Below are 18,660 nucleotides of genomic sequence, written 5' to 3' on the forward strand. Positions count from 1 at the left end.
TCGCGCCAAAATCACGTGCCCAGCTACAGAAATATTGGAGGGTTTTCTTTCTTTCTGATGTATTCTGCCGAGGATGGGACTAGCGCATGGCTCGATACATTAGAAGGGTTCTCTTTCTCCCTTGTTCATCGCTGTTCTCCTCTCTCTCTCTCTCTCTCGTCTGATTGGGTTTTAGACTTTTAGTCCCTTGGTTTACCCCTCCGATTCTTCATTTACACGAACTCTCTTCTCTGTATGTGTTTGTTCTTTATCCACTGGATCCAATCTAAGACGTGCAGTAGCAGAGAAAATCACATCAATTGAAGGTTGGTTAGTGGCTCAAGGATTACTACCATCAAATTCTTATCTTTCTCCTCCTCTGATTTCTGTACGATTGGGACTAGGGCTTGGTAAACACTCTTCGTCCCTGTCACTTACTTTCTTCTCTTTTCAAACTCACCGGCGGACCAACATTTCTTCCATACCTCTCCGATTTTCTCTGTATTGTTTTCTCTAAAAATTAAGGTCGGAAGTCTGCTGGCAGCTTCCAGTGCCCCACACCACAAAACCCATTCACTAGTAGCCAACCGCTCTCCTCCAGTCCCCACATATATATGTTCCTCTGGCACTGGCTGACAAAAAGCCCCGCGCCAGAAACTGATCTACCAGTTTGTTTCTCGAATTATCACCCCTCACCCCCTATTTGGGAAATACTTTAGTGGTAGTACCCCTGCTACCTAGCGCGATAGCCTTTGTTTCCTCAGTGGTGATGGAAACTCTGGCAGCTTCATCCGCCAAGCTACTTGTATATGTGGAGAATCAGAATCCGAGAGACAAGCATACCAGTACCGATTTTTTGGTGCCAAGCTCCGACAACAAGAGCTGCTGCTGCCCGGAGTAGACCAGAAATTCGTTTTCTTGGATACCTGAACAAGCATGCCAACTGTGGTTATTCATCTTCACATTCATTTTCCTTTCATCGGAAAACCATTCACCCCATTCCTTCTGTCCCTGCTCTGTCAGAGGTGATCTCCCTTTGGCTTGCTCAACTATTTGTCATCAACTTCCCGTTCTATTTATTGCCATCAACTATTTGTCAGGGTGTTTTGCTAACACCCTCTCCTAACGGATGTACTAATGCTTTTTCTTGATTCCTTATCAAATCCCCATTTAAAGTTTCTTTAAAAAAAATTAAGGGCAACAACAGCCACAAATGACCTTCAATTTTCTGGCTTTTGTTTCTGGTCTTTTTAGATGAGATGAGCTACAAATAACTTGTAGATTTACTCAACTTTTCTCTGTTCTTCCAATGGTCTTTATTTGCTTAAAAATTAATAAAGCTCGGTTTAATATCTCTGTTACTCAATTATTTTCTTAGCGATAAGAACTTTGATCTTCTAATCTTTATATCTTAAGATTTTTTATTTTATTTTATGTGTTATTTATCCGATTTCCTAATTTTTATAGTATTATCTTTGCAGGAAAAAGATGACAACTTTTATGGGATGCAAATGCAAGTACTTGTGGATATATTCCATCCTTTTTTGTCCTCCAAAGGTCTGTTCTGCTTTATTTATCTATTGATTTATTTGTTTATTTATTTTTTGCCGATAAAAACTTTGTCCTTTTAATTTCGGTCTCTACTCTCAAATCACTTGAAGTTTTTATTTTGTCCTTTATTTTATTGGATCATACTATTATTTTTATAGAAAGGAAGATGAATTTATTAGGTTTTAGCTAAAAATAGGCATGAACATCAATGTTTTCCTCTGTAAGCATTTTTTCTAGTGCTGTTTGACAGAAAGTATGAGTTATGGTGGTTTCTTAAAGCTTTCTAGAAGCATTTAATCCCTAAAATGTTACATGCCTTTCTAAGAGCTCTTAAAGCTCTTTCATCATTACATGTATTGATTTCCTTCTATGTTTCTCCTATTGTGTTCCTTCATAGGGTTTGTGACTGTCTTCATTTATATCCTGCTAAAAAATGTTGGTTTGCTTGCGATTTCAGATTAATCAGAAGATGATGAAATCTGCAATGATTAAAGATCTATACTCTGAAATTGACAGATTGAAGCAAGGTTTGTTGATTGCTCTGTCTATGTCTGTTCATGCAAGTGCGTTGTGTACACTTCCATAAATACAGAAATCTTTTGGTTTACAGACTGGTTAAGCACATTAGATAATTTTGCACATGCCGTGACAATATTGCATTGAATCTATTTAACAATCTTATGTTCATCAGAGATGTATGCTGCTAGAGAAAAAAACAGGATTTATATACCAAAAGATCATTATCTGCAGGATGAAGCCGAGAAAAAGGTCCCAATCTGGTCATTTGGTCTGATGATGACATGTATTACCTGAAAATTTCCCCTGAAAATTAGTAATTTTGTTTCTAATTTCAGGCAATGGCTGAGAAGATAGAACGCATGGAGCTTGATGTGGAATCCAGGGACAAGGTATGCTTGAGAAATGAATCTTTAAGCTTGTCTTTTCTTGTTGCCACTTGCAACACTTGATTGATTACACGTTATGCTTTTTGAGCAGCAATTTGTGGTGCTTCAGGAACTTTACAAATCTCAACAGCTATTGACAGCAGAGTTAAGTGACAAACTTGACAAAACTGAGATAAAATTAATTTATTTTGTTGCCCTCATAATAGTACGTCGTGTTTTCCCCTCTTTTGCTCATGATGTCACAACTATATTTTTGTTGTGCTCTAGAAAATGCTGCAGGAAACTGAGCATGCTTTGGCTGATCTGGAGGAACGGTTTAGACAAGCTAATGCCACAATAAAAGAAAAGGAGTATCTGATGGCCAATCTTCTGAAGTCTGGTGAGGCCAATGTTCACCACAGTTTAAAGTTGTTCACATATAGTCCTAAATGCTAATGTTGCTGCATAAATAATGCATCTATTATTATTTTCCTGTTACTTAGGCTACCAAGTCATTCTAATAACTTTTTTCAATTTATGATTTTTTGTTGCATCTGATCTGCTAGCCTGCAATGCTTTCCTGTCTCCTAAGCAATTTTCCTTCTTATTTGACTCTAATATTCAGTAATATCTAGGTGAGATCTGTGATGTTATATACATGGGCCATTTCATAATTTTTGCTTGTGTAACTTGCCTTGGTAAATGGGAAACAGAAAGGAGTGATAAAGGGCCACAATGAGCTGAATATTTTTTTTGATAGACATAATTAAGTTTTTCCAGTTTGACTGGTGATATGAGGTCCCTTTACTTTCAATATTTTAGTCTGTTTACTTGTGCAACTTGCCTTTGGTTAAATAGGAAACGCAAAAGAGTGACAGAGACCCACAATGAGCTGAATTTTTTTTGCTAGACACAATTAAGTTTTTGAATTTCTCTGCTTGCTTTTTCTCACTTTATGTACTAATAACAACTATCCATCATGTAAAAGAAATCTTTCTATAATCCATCAAGACATTATTAGAATAGTTTTCTGACATCATGTGGTTTTCTTCTACCAGAGAAAGCACTTATGGAGCGGGCATTTGATCTTTGAACAGAACTGGAGAATGTTGCATCAGATGTCTCCAATTTGTTTGCTAAGATTGGTTTGTATGCTAAGCTTAGTGATCTAAACAGAATAAGGATGTATTATGCCCAAAACCATGCAGTTTAATGTTGTTATTCATGCATAATTGCTTATCCAGAGCACAAGGGCAAAATAGAAGATGGAAACAGAATTATTGTCCAGAAGTTCCAACCACAGCTAACGCAACAGCTTCGCATCTTGCATAAAACTGTGACAGCTTCAGCAACACAACAAGAGCAACAATTAAAGGATATGGAAGAAGATATGCAGTCTTTTGTATCCACAAAGACACAGGTATTGTATACATGAAATAGCATAAGCTTGTATCTGCATAGATTGTTTGTCAATACATTCACGTCTCTCTTGTGTGCTAGGCTACTGAAGAGTTTCGAAGCCGCCTCGAGTAGTTGAAAACTATGTATGGTTCTGGTATAGAATCTCTTGACAGTTTAGCTGGGGAACTTGATGGGAATTCACAGTCAACTTTTGGACATCTAAATTCTCAGGTCTCTGGGCATTCATCTTCTCTGACTAAGGTGAGTATCTCTTGACATTGAATGCTACAACTATGATTTGCCTCTGTATCTTTTGCTTGATCAATGTTCAAAAAATGCAGTTTTTCAATAGTATTGCTTCAGAGGCTGATAAACTGCTGAATGATCTTCAAAATAGTCTTCACGGTCAGGAGAGCAAACTAATTGCATTTGCACTGCAGCAACGTGAGGTTGGCATTTGCTTAAGAAACTAAAGAAACATGCTTGGCCTGATAACTTTCCATTCTCTGATCTAATTTGAGAGAACCAGCTAATGTTACTTACATTGACATCTTCTGCAGGCTCATCAAAGAGCTGTCACGATAACAAGGTCAATTGCTGAAATAACTGCCAACTTTTTGAAAACTTTGGATGCGCATGTTTCACAATTAGGCCGAATTATAGAAGAATCACAGACAGTCAATGATAAACAATTATCTGATCTAGAAAAGAAGTTTAAGGTGATTTGACTTTTTTCCCACTTGAACCTATTTTCTGCTCTAAGTTGTGGTTTTGCTTTAAGTTTGATTCTGTTTTGGTTTCTTCCTTCAATGTAGGAGTGTGCTGCCAATGAAGAAAGGCAGCTCTTAGAAAGGCATTAAATGCTTGTTACATCCCTAAAATGTTACATGCAAAGAATTGGATGAATAATATAGAAATGATTGAACAACATCAAAATTAATGCTCGTTGTAAATTTAAGAACACCACAGATAATCAATCCTCCACAGAATAATAGAAAAAATTAGTAGTGTTTACTCATTGTTTAATATTTTTGAATCTCCCATTTACTTCTCCCAACACTTCATCCCATCTCTACATGAAGCAAAATCATACTGTTGAGTTTCAATTTTATTCGCCTCAATTATTTTCTTTTTGATCTTTTTCTCGACACCATGTTAGATGCAAACCTTTATTTACTCGCATTTTCTTACAACATTGCTTATTTAAAAGCTTAATCATTTTATAACCAAATAACTTAAATGCAATGCATACGATATATGATATCTTCACTTGAAAATCTGGGCATTTTCTGGGCAACATGAAATTAACACCGTGCATCGCGCGGTGATCCCCTCCTAGTAAGTAGATAAAGAGCCGAAGGCCTCTGATGACCTGGAATGGTTTTCGTCGTCCTCTCACGTGCCGCACATGTGAGTCACCAGCCTCTTTTTTTCCGCACGATGCGCCAAATACTTCGCACGTGAGAGTCACCAGCCTCTTTTTTTCCGCGCGATGCGCCAAATACTTCCTCTCTAGGGTTTTCTTAAATTTCCTCCGCCGCCGCCGCTTTCTCTCTTCTCCCCTTCTCTCCTTCGCCTCACCTTTATCCTCAGAAGCTAAACCCATCCCAACAGTCCTTGATCAGATCTTTCCCTCTTCCTCTTGTTCTCAAAATCTTTATTATCTCTCCTTCTCCTTTCCTTCCAACTCTTTGATTTTATTCTTGAATATTACATCAACTTTTTTATTTTTTTTCTTTATTCTCATGTTTACTGCGCCTGCCTGCCGTCCCCAATTCCCCACTCAACTCGCCACACCGGCTACTACGACCAATTTGTCATGTCTCCCAGCTCCGGACGTCACAGAATTTAAAAGCTACCAGTTGCCACTTTCTGCTGGTCCCTAGGCTTTTCTTTTCTATCCACAGCACTCCACCCGTCCATCCGGCTCAAGCTTACAGCTAGATGAAGGAACAAAGCATAGGCCTCCACTACCCGTGCCAACTGCCTATTTGTTCCGTGTTTTCATTTAACATTTGAAGCTTCAAACCCTGTAAACGATACCTAACCTTTTCCACAATCGTCTTTTATTTTCGTTCCTTGGCTGAGAGACTGCCGACTTTGTCTTGGCTGGGATTACTTTTGATTTGTTGACTTTTATTTTTCGGTCAAATATAGAACCGAGAGTGAAGCATTGACTGCTGCTTCCTCTCTATTGTTTCAGGTACTACCTCGGTTCTTCCGTTACTTTCCGTTAATTAGTGATTATTTTTCTCTCTTCTATTTGGTTGCGTCGATGTTTTGTCTTGTTTTTTCTGGAATGCAGCTAGAGTGTAGATATGTGGTGGCCCTCTTAGAGATGATCTGAAAGAAAATATTCAATCCCAGATCTTCAAGCGAAAGTAGTAGAGTGAGGTATGTGCGATTTTCTCTAATTTTTTTCCTAATTATTTCATTTCATAGGATTTTTTTCTGAATTTTCCTGAAATTTTTTTAGAATGGCAATATTGATTTTATTAGAAATGCCTCTACCGAAATTTTTCTGGCTGCTTTTCAAGTTTATTATTGCTAATTAATTGGATTACTGGAATGGACAGGTTGTTGCAGTTAAGCAATTGGATAGAAATAGACTTTAAGGTAACCGGGAATTTTTGGTTGATGTTCTTATGTTCAGTCTTTTATATCATTCTAACCTTGTAAATTTAATTGGTTACTGTGCTAATAGGGACCAGAGGCTACTTGTCTATTAGTTCATGCCCTTGGGATCATTGGAAGATCATCTTCATGGTATCATTTCAGGCATTCTTGTTCATTATCTTGTCAATTGTTTGCGGTTTAGTTATTGCATGCATTTTTAAGTTAAATTTACATGTTTACTGAAATTTACAAACTACATAAATTTTCTTAAGGAAGGCATGATGACTGTGTAAGTTTTGTTTAGTAAGTTAATTGGGTTTTTTCTACTTAAACTAACTTTTATGTTGATTGCTCTTTCTTTACAATAATGCCATTTATAAGGAAAAATAAAATGCAGAACTAATGAAGCCTCAAGGATAGAGCTTAGGCTCAAACTTGCTTATTCTAGGTATGGGGGTCAATATTCGTTTCAGGAAAAGGGGAAAGGTGGGGTTGAGGGCATATAAGTGGCATAGTATGGTGAATGGATGGTTTGGTGTTTTTAATAGTGGTGATAGCTGCTAGCATTGAAGAATCTTAAGTCCTTTAAGGTAATGCCTTCATTATTTTGTCATTTCTCTCCATTTTTTTTCCTTCCATGTTTGAACTATTGTGGTGTTGCTATTTTTTGTAATTATCAGCTGTTCTTTTTGCTTGTTTCATGGTTGTTTGTTTTGATTTTTCTGCCCTGAAATTTTCTGTTGGTTTTTTGTCCGATAAAATCCATCTAAAGATGACTATTATTTGTGTTAGTATGGCTTCTGCCTCCGATTAGTGATGCAAATTTACTTCTTTTTCAATATCGAACCAGCCTTTGCATTTAGAATAATGTCTTCTTTAACTTTCTGCCTTTTGTTTTCCCTGTATTCTATACTTTTAGATGATTTATTATTGTTTTCCTATTATTGTTGATCTATTAGGGTTCAGCTGCAGAAAGTGCTTTCTCGGGGATTTGATGAAAGTACTTGGCCACTCCAAACTAAAACCGGCAGGTATACTCTACAAAAGATAAAAGGGACAATTACCTGCCATATTCACCCTTTTGTAGGTTAATACATACTTGAACATTTAAAATTGTACTTATGAGAAAATTGGAATAGCTACTCAAACTTGGTATATTTGTAAAATTTTGACAAGATTGATAAACATGCTATATTGTTTACATGGTATTTTTCTTACTTGTATTTTGCTAAATGGTTTAAACCATGCCATGAGATAGATGGATATATTCAATGATGCACTGGAATCTTTCTATTTTCATGCTTAATAGTTGCTATTAATTCATTTTCTATCTTCTGTTGCAGCTTCTAGAAATAGCCCAAGTTCCTGATGAACATGTGAGATTCAATTTCTTCTGGTTTCTTTACCTTTTAGCGAAATGCTTTTAACTGTTGGCATACTGCATGCAATCTTGTGCAATTTAAACATTGTTTCTTTAAATAACTATTTCTACATAAGAAGGTCCCAGGATTGATGTATGTAGGGGTATAAGCACGTTACATATAACCAGTTAGGTTAATCAGTATGGTTGTTTACTTAATGTGGAGTTAGATCCATCGACCTATTTAGGCAACTAAACAAGGGTATCCAGAATTAGCCCATTCTTGATGTAACATCTTTTTCTTGGGTTACACAATTTCATAGGCATCATTTTGATATTAAAGGATTATGCTGCTCCTCTTTTTTTACAGGTGAATGAATTCAAGTTGATAGGGAAGTTCAAAATTTTCAATCCCAACAACTTGTAAGTGTTATGCTTCTCATTTGAAGCTAAAATATTATTTGCTTCAAGCACTGTGGGCAATGCTTCCTTCATGGAAAATGCAATGGAATGATATATTTCTGCTATCATATAGATGGGTGAACTTGAAAGCAATCAAAAGACTTGTACAAGAAAGTGCACTGAAGATGGAGATTATTCCAAATCCAAAGGTTCTATTTCTTAACTATCCGTTCTGCATTCTGCCAATGTATTTGTTCTTCTATTTAATTTTGTCTGATTAATAGGAAGTAGATGGGGTGAAAGTTCTTCAACTTGAAACTGCTATTGGCGCTACAATAAGGATACATTAACCTTATCTCTTGATATTCATTTAAACATCTTTATTTTCCATTTCTTTCCATTTAGGTTTATCAATATGGCATTTCACATTCAGTCTCCTCTCTACCAACAACCAAAGGTAAGAAGTAAAATCATTTACTTTCAGCCCCCACCCCCAATCAGTTCTTTGATCATGCTATTGAATTCTGTTTTGAATACTATATGAATTGGTATTTATTCATGCATTTAACCTTTACAGTCCGACCTGTACACTTTGTCTGATGACGGCTATGTGGTCTGCAACGAGGCTAGGAAAAATCCAACTAACCCAACTATGAATTGGGACCTGAATTTAAGAAGGTTGAGATTTTAGCCCCCTATCTTTCTCCACAGGTTGAATTGTTTATATAGCTAATTGTTTTTTCACTTTTTTAGGTAGGCAACTTCTTAAGTCGTATCAAGTCTATTCCCAGTATTGTTGAACTAGACAGCCTAAAGATGAGTGGTGATGGTGGTTTGGATCTGGTATCACCCTGAAGGTAATACAAACTAACTACTTGTCTCCCTATTACTCTGTTTCCCTGTTACCCTGTTTCTGAAGCTTTATGGATGTATCTGTTCCTTGAAGATTTTCTTGTGATGTGGCAATTTGTGGTTGTACAGTGGTTTGTTATTTCTTATTTAATGTCCATATGGCATATGCATTAATTTCTTCTTTTCTTTTTTTTTCCCCTTGTTTTAAGGGGAAAGTGACAATAACTGCAAAACCTGGAACCAAATTAGAAATTCCAGACAAAGTTGTAATTGCTGATAAGGTAATATATGCAGCCGACTGCCTTAAAAATTTGGTTCACCGATTCAAAAAAAAAAATTGGTTCATGGTGCATAGCAATTTGGCTTTACATTCTCTATCTATTGCCAGGTTATAAATGGCCTTGAGGATATTTAAGAGGTCTAATTCTCTGGAAGTGATGCATAGTTTTGCCATTTTTAACGTTGAAAGAAATATTTGTTTCCATTTGTTTTCTTTGTGCAATTTTTTTTTTAAAGAAAAGGTACTGAAAATTCGAAAAGTGATTGACTACTTTTGAACTATTTAAAAAGATTATTTGAGAGATATTTGGTGAATTATGGTCCATAAGAAAGAATAATTGGCACTGAGAATATTTCAAGCAATAAAAGATGAAATCCCTTCAAAAGTTGTATGATTGAAATTACATTGTTGATGTTAAGTTCCAAATTTTGAACTTTAAGTATCATCAACTCCAAACTTCATATTTATAGGGTGAACTGGTGGTTTAAGAAGAATTATTCTCAATTTCGCAGAATGACGTTGGATGTTAATGTAGGAAAAATTTAATCTGGTTGAAAAATTCTTTTGTAATAATCCATTGTTCATTCTCTTCTGCTTGTTATACATGTACTTAACCCAAATCGTCATTTGGTTTTTTGTAGGACTGGTTCCAAAACTGAGCTTGCTCCAGTTTCAGTTTCAACAGGTTCTCGCACTGATGCAATACCATATTCTAGGAAATATGATGGGGTAGTTGGCATGTTGGGTACAATAGAAGCCATCAACGTTCTAAAGCGGTATGTTGGCTAAATTGGCTTGACTGACTCTTGTTAGCCCTCTTGAATTCTTAAATTGTACCATGGCCCAAAATTCAAGGTTGCAGTTGTTTGCTGGTTTGCTTTACCTAAATTTTTCGCTTGTTCGATGGTAGGTAATTTTTTTACGGAGTTGGAATCTTAGAGAATTGCCTTTCCCCCCTACTCCTTTATGTGTTTCTTGGATCCTTGCTTTACTAATGCTGCTATGCAATGGTCTTAATGCTAATTTTTTCATCTTTTTTCCTTGTATGCTTTGTTCTTTCCCTTATGCTAAATATCTGGCTGTGATTGTTTGCTGCTTTTTGATGTTTTATCTTTTCTGGAGTTTTGTTTGATTTCTTTTGGATTTTTCATAAGAGATGTTAAAAAGTAGGAACAAGTTTTTGGATACAAATCTGGAGAAAGTTTGTGGAGCTTCCCACACATTCATTTGGCAACCAAGATACACGTGATGCTTTGTCTGCAGCAATCCACCATGAGAACAAAGCTGTCATGTACCACTGCAAATATCCGCTTTTAAGGTTTATTGATGACTTTATTTTCATGTCAACGTCAAAGAAACGGGCCTCTTTGTTCTTCTCCCGGTTGCAAGGAGGATTTCATGGATACAACTGCTATATGAATAAAGGGAAATTTGGTGTAAATTTTGATATGGATCATGTATCAGGATTCAGGTCAAATATACTCTATATGGGTTAACTCTATGGTTGACCATAGAGTAAATTTTGAAATGAAGCTTATGGATTTGAAGCTCAAGATAAGATAGCTAATTTGGATTCCTATTTTCGTGAAACAATTTTGCCTCCTACTTATTCATGTATATTATATTTAGCTGTGTACACAAATTATTAACTGACAAACATTTTTGTTCCATGAATCCATATGTCTAAGTGGGCATATTTTCTGTTTATCCCAACGCGCGCAGCGCGTTTTGTGCCTCCTAGTTCTATATATGTTGAGAATATGTAGGCCATCAATTTGCATCACATTTGTTTTCCACAAAAGGAGCGTGCAAGGACGTGGCCGCTTTGCATTGAAGTTTGACTGACGATCAAAATATTGTTGGGCCCACTCAATTTGTTTTAGCTCTTTTAGCAATGTTTTTAACCGGCCAGTGAACCAGAGAGGGGGGCGGTTCACGGTCCGACCGGTCCGACCGGTCGGACCGGCCGGTTCAACGGTTCTCTGTTTTTTTTTTTTTTTTTTTGCAGCTTTAATGCTAAATACTTCATAGGTCTTCACTGTACAGTCTACATTGGAACTTGACGGTTAATGTACATTCTAACATGGTTATTAATAACTTAAGTCCCTAAAATACATTCATCAATATAACTTAAAACTAAATTTAAGTTGAGATAATAATAAATTTTCTAAAAATTATACATGAAACCTGGAATGACAAATATAACTAAAATATCATAATTCACCGCAAGTTTTCATAAATTCATTACAAACATAAATAGATATAGCCCAAATATTCACCAATTATCACAAACAAAAACACACAAATAACTAAAATAAATATTGACATTCTTTCACAATTCTAAAAAAGTCCATAAAAGAGTTCAACTCATATTCAAGGCATACAATTTGAATAACAAATGTCCATCATTGGCATGACAAGGCATGAGCACCCCCTTCACAATTTCATCAATTTAACCTGAAAAAGTTAAAAAGTTTATTACAAAAAATATAAATCTAATTGGTGAAACTAAAAAAAAAAAGCCAAAAAATTTTGAAAAACAAAGATACAACCAAACACAAAAAAAATCAATTGCTACTAAACATCACTAATTAATATGTTATATTACCAATCATTATCTTCATCACCATCCAAAAGGCGCCTACGCTGAAATGCTTCCAAGTCAATATCATTATCTTCTCCAACTTCACTTTCATCATCTAAATAAATAAATAAAGTAACAATTAAGGACTTATCCATATTTATAATAAAATTCAAATTAAAAAATGCACTTTTAGCACCTCATATTACAAGTTAAAAATATATTTATTTTACTATTAAAACCAACCTTCAACTAGTTGAGAATCATCTTTAGGAAGTTCTTCAAGTTCTTCCTCCAATTCATCACAATTAAGCTCGCCATCTTGTTCTTCTTCTATGACCCAAAATTCCGTTTTATCAATAGATTCATAATCAATGGGATCATAAGATCTCTTTCGGTGATCAAACCTACAATAAAATACATTAGTTACAAATTTAATATTACTTTAAAAAATAAAATATAAAGAATAAAGTAAAAAATCAATTATACCTATGTTGCAAACGCAAATTGTAGTGCACATAAACAAGATCATTAAGTCTTTGGTGCTCCAACCTATTCCTTTTTTTAGTGTGAATGCGTTCAAAAACGCTCCAATTACGTTCACACCCAGAAGAAGAAGCTGTTTGACTCAAAATTCTAATTGCAAGCTTTTGCAAATTCGGAGCATCACAACCATATAACTTCCACCAATTTTCTGTCACAATCATATTAAAATATTAGATCAAATAAAAAATAAATTCACAATTTTTGATATTAAAAAAATAGAAATAACCTGGCCGATCAGATTTACAAATAATTAGATATAATTAGTTCATTTGTAAAATATAGTGTACTAATAAGCAAATAAAATTAACAAATTTTCAGTAATATAAGAAGATCAATTAGTCACATGAATAGCTCAACTAAGAAAATGAAAAGAGAAAAGTCAGTGTTAAACTATGTCTATGCGAAAAGGAAAAAAGAAAAGTCAAGCGTAAAAGTGTTACAATGAAAAAATCAACTCATTACAATGCAACACAAATGAAAGCAACAAGAGGAATATTAATGGTACGGTTCTCAGTAGCACAAAATTGAAAAATTCAAATGCAGCAATCTTGTTTTTTGTTTTCATAAAAAACTAGGCCTTAGTTGACCCAAAGAAATAACAAGAAGGATATATACTAATAGTGAGACAATTAAGTACCCAGCCAATTTCTGTGACCATTCAACTAATTTCCTTGTGCTAATGGCAATATATCAAAAGAAAATTTTAGGTTAGGAAGTGAATAAATAGTTTTACCACTAATGTAAACAATCCAACACTTCTTACTTTTAGAGTATTAATAATCAACAGTAATTAAATAAGCTAAAGCTGCCAAACTTTATAGAATATAGCACCAAATAAATCTCCTGAGCTTTGAATGAAAGAGATATAATTTCTTATGATCCTAGTTGCTTTTAACAAATAAAAAGCAATTTATTTTGTAATTTTTTGTAGCCCGGATGGATTTAAAGAATATATATGTGTGTGTTATTGTCTAGGTAAATTGAACAAGCCATAAAAATATACCCAGTCATAACACCAATGATCAAGCCATAAAAATATACGAGATGAAATCTAAAAAAAAATAAAAAAAAAATCTCCTATAACTGAAGTATATTGCATATCTCCACAAAAGACAAACATGTTGAAAAAATGAACAAATACATTAAGGTGGCACAATAACAAAGTACTATCAAAGTCCTTGTGATTGTCAAACCCAGAGGTCCTACAGACAGAAGAAATCCCTGCGCTCCTTTAATTAGACAAACTTCAAGTTGAAATAATATTGATTAAATAAAAAAAGCTGTATGAACTTTGAACATTTGAGCAGAAATTAGTTTTTGGTCACAGAAATTAATTGAATAAAAAAAGGGCATACGGTTGCATACTATAATCATAAATCATAAATTAGTTGCATACGGTTATTGTCACAAACAATATCAATGGAACAAAAAAAGGGCATTCCAAATATTAATTCCAGAAAAATACAAAATTAAAAAACCAAACATGACTAATTTTATTAATTTGATGCTTCATCCAAAAAATAACTTCTCCAAACATGACTGCCAAATAATTTATGATTCATAAACGGATGAAAATTTGGGGGAAAAAAAAGAAGAAAATACGAAAAAATCCACTAAAGATAATATAGAAAACAAAAATCAAGAAAAGGCAAAAAAAAAGCCGTATGAACTTTGAACATTTGAGCAGAAATTAGTTTTTGGTCACAGAAATTAATTGAATAAAAAAAGGGCATACGGTTGCATACTATAATCATAAATCATAAATTAGTTGCATACGGTTATTGTCACAAACAATATCAATGAAACAAAAAAAGGGCATTCCAAATATTAATTCCAGAAAAATACAAAATTAAAAAACCAAACATGACTAATTTTATTAATTTGATACTTCATCCAAAAAATAACTTCTCCAAACATGACTGCCAAATAATTTATGATTCATAAACGGATGAAAATTTGGGGAAAAAAAAGAAGAAAATACGAAAAAATCCACTAAAGATAATATAGAAAACAAAAATCAAGAAAAGGCAAAAATTAAACTTACCAAGATGCAAAGCTTTGGAGTCCCGTCTAAAAATAATAGTGTGCTGATCTTGTTGTGGATATTTGGATGTGGAAGGATGATGAAGAAAAAAAAAATAGATTAACTGGAAATTGAAGGAATGGAGGAACTGAGAAAGTGAGAAAGTGAAGTGAAGCCAAGGAGAAATGAGAAATGGTGCCGTCGCCGTCTGTGCGTTTGTGGCTTTGTGCGGCTGAGAAAGAATTACGAAAGTGAATTGAATGAATGGTGCCGTCTGAAACCAATGCTAGGGTTTTTTTTATTTAATCTAATTTTATATTTTGATTAGATTAAGTATAATTCTACACAAGAAAAGGCTTGTCCCTCAGTTGTAGATTGGTGGTAAGTATACCCCTTGTGATCATGATGGCCCGAGTTCGAATCTTAGCTGCCTCTATTGTTGTTATTGTTTTCAATTTCAGGTCTATTGCTTGAAAATTTATGAACCGGCGGTTTACGGTTTAAACGGTTTTTAACGGTTCGTCCGGTTCTTAGCGGTTTTCCATTAGTTTCCGGGTGTGATGCTGGACCGGACCGTTGATACTACCGGTTCGCGGTCGGACCGGTCGAACCGGCCGGTCCGGTCCGGTTCTGAAAACGTTGTCTTTTAGTTGTGGACAAAATCAAGTACGCGAGCTACACAACCTCTATTATGATGAGAAAGAGTTTGCGTAGAGTTGAACAAAAACTACAATTCTCATTTAGCCCCACTTTCTCGTAACAGCCACTGCTATTAAGGATATTAAAACCGGAAAGAAGACTCAACTATCTGTTTTGGCCCTTTCGGGCTTCATGTTGTCATCTGTACTCGGCAAAACGAGGCTTTCAATGAGACAACATTCATCACTGAGGTTGTTGAACTCCTTGAAAAGCCTAACAGATTGTGACTTTCTCTTAAATTGTGAAGTCCAATTTTTTGATACGCTAGTTCACCTCAGCTGATATAGAAAGTACCTTTCGTCTAAACATCATCAAAGGTTCATGTGAAAGAGTGATCACCTTAGTCTAAGATTCTCCATATTCCTTCATAACCCATAGATCACCAGCCCTACACAAGAAAGAGTCAAAACTGCCAATTTCTCCTTCTTGATGCAATTTCAGAAGCCCAAGCTTTACCAATGTTTGGTTTGGAACTTCCAGCACGAAAGAAGTGTATTAACTTAGAAAGCGACCTATTTAATTCTCAAGCAATGCTGAAATTGTTCCTGGTTTCTATTTTTCTACCTTAGAGCAATGCTGCACCATCCGTGTAATTCTCTATCCCATTGATCAGCAAGCCTGTACACCAAGCACTTTCATTAAATGGACTTCTTAATACAAACAGAAAAAGGGGCATAAGAACAGTATATAGGTGACTAATAGATTCATTAGCTACAGAACAAAGAGGATAAATAGGATTCAACACTAGACAACATGCAACCATATGATATCTATTATGTTCCTTCACATGTAAGCCACTGTGTGAAAGCATGTCCTAGAACATGCGTTTTTTTCCCTAAAGTAGCTGAATTCAAGGCACAGAAGGACCTGCTATCATCAGCTTCTTCGTAACAAATTTAGTGGTGCATAGACCTTAAGCATCAGCTAACCAAACAGCAGAATAAAAGGGGCCTACAAGATGGATTTGGTTGACCAAATTTGTGCTGTAATTGTCGTTGGACAAAACTGCTGTATTACCCTCTATTTTAGGTGTTTTAGGCTTTGGATTATGATGTGGCCCAACCTTCGTCTTGGTATAGACTGGGCCAACAGTTAGCGTCATTAATATTTTATTTAGATTAAACCCTTTGTTATGCAATTTTGGCTCCTCACTAACTTACAAGCCCAGCCTTACACGGCTAAGTTTGTGTAGGAACTTTGGTAAATATGATTCTAGTGACAATAGTTACAGTAGAAAACAAATCTAGGTTCATACATACATCTATTTATAAGAGACATGTTTCCTAAATGAAAGCTTACAATGAATTTGCTTTCTACTTGCAAGATGTTATCTCCGCGAGCCTTCCGTTTGATGACTGTCGGGGCCATGCTGCTCCTATCTGGTGGCGTCTTCATCACTGGTTCAATTTTGGCCTCTCAGTTCGAAACCAGCTGTACCGACTTTGTGCAGTCCTTTTTTGTTGTATATGGAGCAGCTGCGGTCCTATGGTCCTGTTTCGGTTTGTTCTTCCTTTTGAAGAACCATCCATATTGGTACTTCTCTTACATGGTACTTCAAGCTCTCCTCTCTTTGGGTCTTCTAGCTACCTTGATAGCATTCTGGACGTTGGTGGCTACGACCGATCATGGTTTAGAACGTTGGTGGATGAGGAGATTTTTGTCCGAGCATGGATGGACACCTGTGGTGCAATGCTTGATGAGCACTCACTTCTGTAGACATTTCCCTGACGTTGGTGGTTGTTGCCAGATGCCATTTGGTTGTGGCACAGATAAAAAACTTGATCCAGATTGCCATAGGTGGGCAGGCACAAATGAGAAACTTTGTTATACATGCTTTAGTTGTCGGCGAGCCATAGCTCATCGACTGAGGGCTCATGGGAGGAGCCTGCAGCCTGCCTTTGTGATACTTATACTGCTGATGCTACTTGTGGAGGTTGCATTGATAGTAGAGTATTTGAAGAGAGGAGCACTACCATCAACCGATGTGCCGCCCAGAGGGCATGAGCCACCAGTTGGGGCAGCTGAGGGAGTGCAGGAGCCACCAGTTGGGGCAGTTGTGAGAGGGCAGGAGCCACCAGATGGGCATTAGTTGAGCGTGAGTAAGCAGTTGTGGCAGCTGATTCTGAGCAGGAGGAGCAGGTTTCCACTGGGATATTATTTCCACTATGCCTGTCTCTATCGTATTCCGATGCAAGTTTTACGTTATTTTAGTGGTGCACAATCTTAGGGTTATTGTGCACTTTGTTAACTATCAGCTTATTCTTAGAAATTGTACGTCTTTCTGTGTTCATTATCATATCTTGAACCCTATGCTGCAAACTCGTGGGTATCATAGTATTCTAGGAGGACTCCAATCGTGCAAGCACATCTTATTTGGTTCAACAAGTTGTTTCTGAAATCTTGGTTGCTCCGTTAACGAACTATCATCAGCAAACAAGAAGAATAAAAGGTTTATTTTGGTCGAACGAAACTTCATTAATTAATCCAATGTAATAAAGGAAAGGAAAGAGCAAAAGAAATGTTTGGAAGTTGTTGCATTGTATGTGCAAAATTCATCTATATGAAAATTTTGGTTAGACTTAGTCCTCTTTCTTTCAATGTGTCAAAGATCTTTATGAAATATATATGGAGACAACTTACTCCATCTTTGTATTCTCAAAAAAGATAATTTGAAATTGCAAAAGTCAAACTCAGCATGACATAAAGACAGTAAAGTTTTAGCATCTAATTCATGAACAGAATATTGGTTAAGATCATAGAAGAATAGGTGGGCAACTTGAAATCTAGTGCTGATTATTCTCAAGAACCTCCCAGACAATTAGGCTTACATGAATGATGGAAATAAGCATTGCATTGGAGGGCTCTAAGAATTATTCTCCTGTCAGAGTTTGAGCTTGAATCCTGGACCCGCTGGGGGCGGAAGGGTTAAAAAATCATCAAATGATTCCAACCCCAAAATGTACCATATGATATAATTGATTAGACCTGGAAGAGCTGGCAGAGTAATCGCGGACATATGTAATCATTGCCGTTGGTGTTGACCGGCTCTTGCCTGGAAATTGACTCATGGAAAGAAATTTAGGAAATACTAATAAAGGAACTTTTACTACATAGCTGCGGGCAGAAACTTCTAAGACTCTAAGAAAAAACAAAAGAAGTTCAGGGATTCCAATTCAAAACTACAAATGTTAATGAATAAGATAGTAAATCAATTTTTATTAGATGAGACAGGTACCAAATTAACGCAGTTGTATTGCTGAACTATGAGGATATATATATATATATATATATTTCATATTATAGATTTTTACTATTTTCTGTTTCTGATGATGGGGTTAACTTGTTAATAAACAGCCCTCTGTGCCAAACAAAAAGAAATTATAGCAGAATTTGACGTGATTGAATGGGAAAAAAAAGCCTCCCTAAAGGTTAGATGAAGCGAAATTTTGCATGATTTTAGGAAATCATCAACAATAGGAAAATCCA

At 35.7% G+C, this 18,660-nt stretch overlaps 2 protein-coding genes, 1 long non-coding RNA gene and 1 pseudogene across 10 annotated transcripts; 3 read left to right on the top strand and 1 right to left on the bottom strand.

Annotated features, from left to right (window-relative positions):
* Positions 1–566: 566 nt before the first annotated feature.
* LOC113692956 (kinesin-like protein KIN-5D) lies at positions 567–4,718 on the top strand (annotated as a pseudogene).
* Positions 4,719–5,325: 607 nt separating this feature from the next.
* LOC113741334 (uncharacterized) lies at positions 5,326–11,060 on the top strand. 8 transcript variants are annotated; one of them, XR_011815859.1, is made up of 13 exons: positions 5,326–6,018; positions 6,121–6,209; positions 6,392–6,431; positions 6,520–6,581; positions 7,391–7,462; positions 7,775–7,807; positions 8,162–8,214; positions 8,327–8,402; positions 8,599–8,650; positions 8,771–8,871; positions 8,947–9,050; positions 9,967–10,101; positions 10,480–11,060. It is a non-coding gene; the product is annotated as an uncharacterized lncRNA (long non-coding RNA). The 8 variants fall into 8 exon arrangements; XR_011815861.1 differs by having other exon boundaries at positions 10,493–11,060; XR_011815860.1 differs by having other exon boundaries at positions 5,327–5,847; positions 5,973–6,018; positions 9,967–11,060.
* Positions 11,061–11,518: 458 nt separating this feature from the next.
* Positions 11,519–15,759, bottom strand: LOC140008629 (uncharacterized). The gene is made up of 6 exons (XM_072053460.1): positions 15,739–15,759; positions 14,497–14,761; positions 12,396–12,600; positions 12,153–12,313; positions 11,934–12,024; positions 11,519–11,782 (listed from the first exon to the last, which is right to left on the bottom strand). Exons 1-6 carry the CDS (start codon positions 15,757–15,759, stop codon positions 11,773–11,775), a joined length of 753 nt encoding a protein of 250 aa, XP_071909561.1. The 3' UTR covers positions 11,519–11,772.
* Positions 15,760–16,474: 715 nt separating this feature from the next.
* LOC113692957 (uncharacterized) lies at positions 16,475–17,263 on the top strand. The gene has a single exon (XM_027211554.1). It carries the CDS (start codon positions 16,475–16,477, stop codon positions 17,261–17,263), a length of 789 nt encoding a protein of 262 aa, XP_027067355.1.
* Positions 17,264–18,660: the final 1,397 nt, after the last annotated feature.

The sequence above is a fragment of the Coffea arabica genome, chromosome 6c, assembly GCF_036785885.1.
Source record: "Coffea arabica cultivar ET-39 chromosome 6c, Coffea Arabica ET-39 HiFi, whole genome shotgun sequence".
Taxonomy (NCBI): domain Eukaryota; kingdom Viridiplantae; phylum Streptophyta; class Magnoliopsida; order Gentianales; family Rubiaceae; genus Coffea; species Coffea arabica.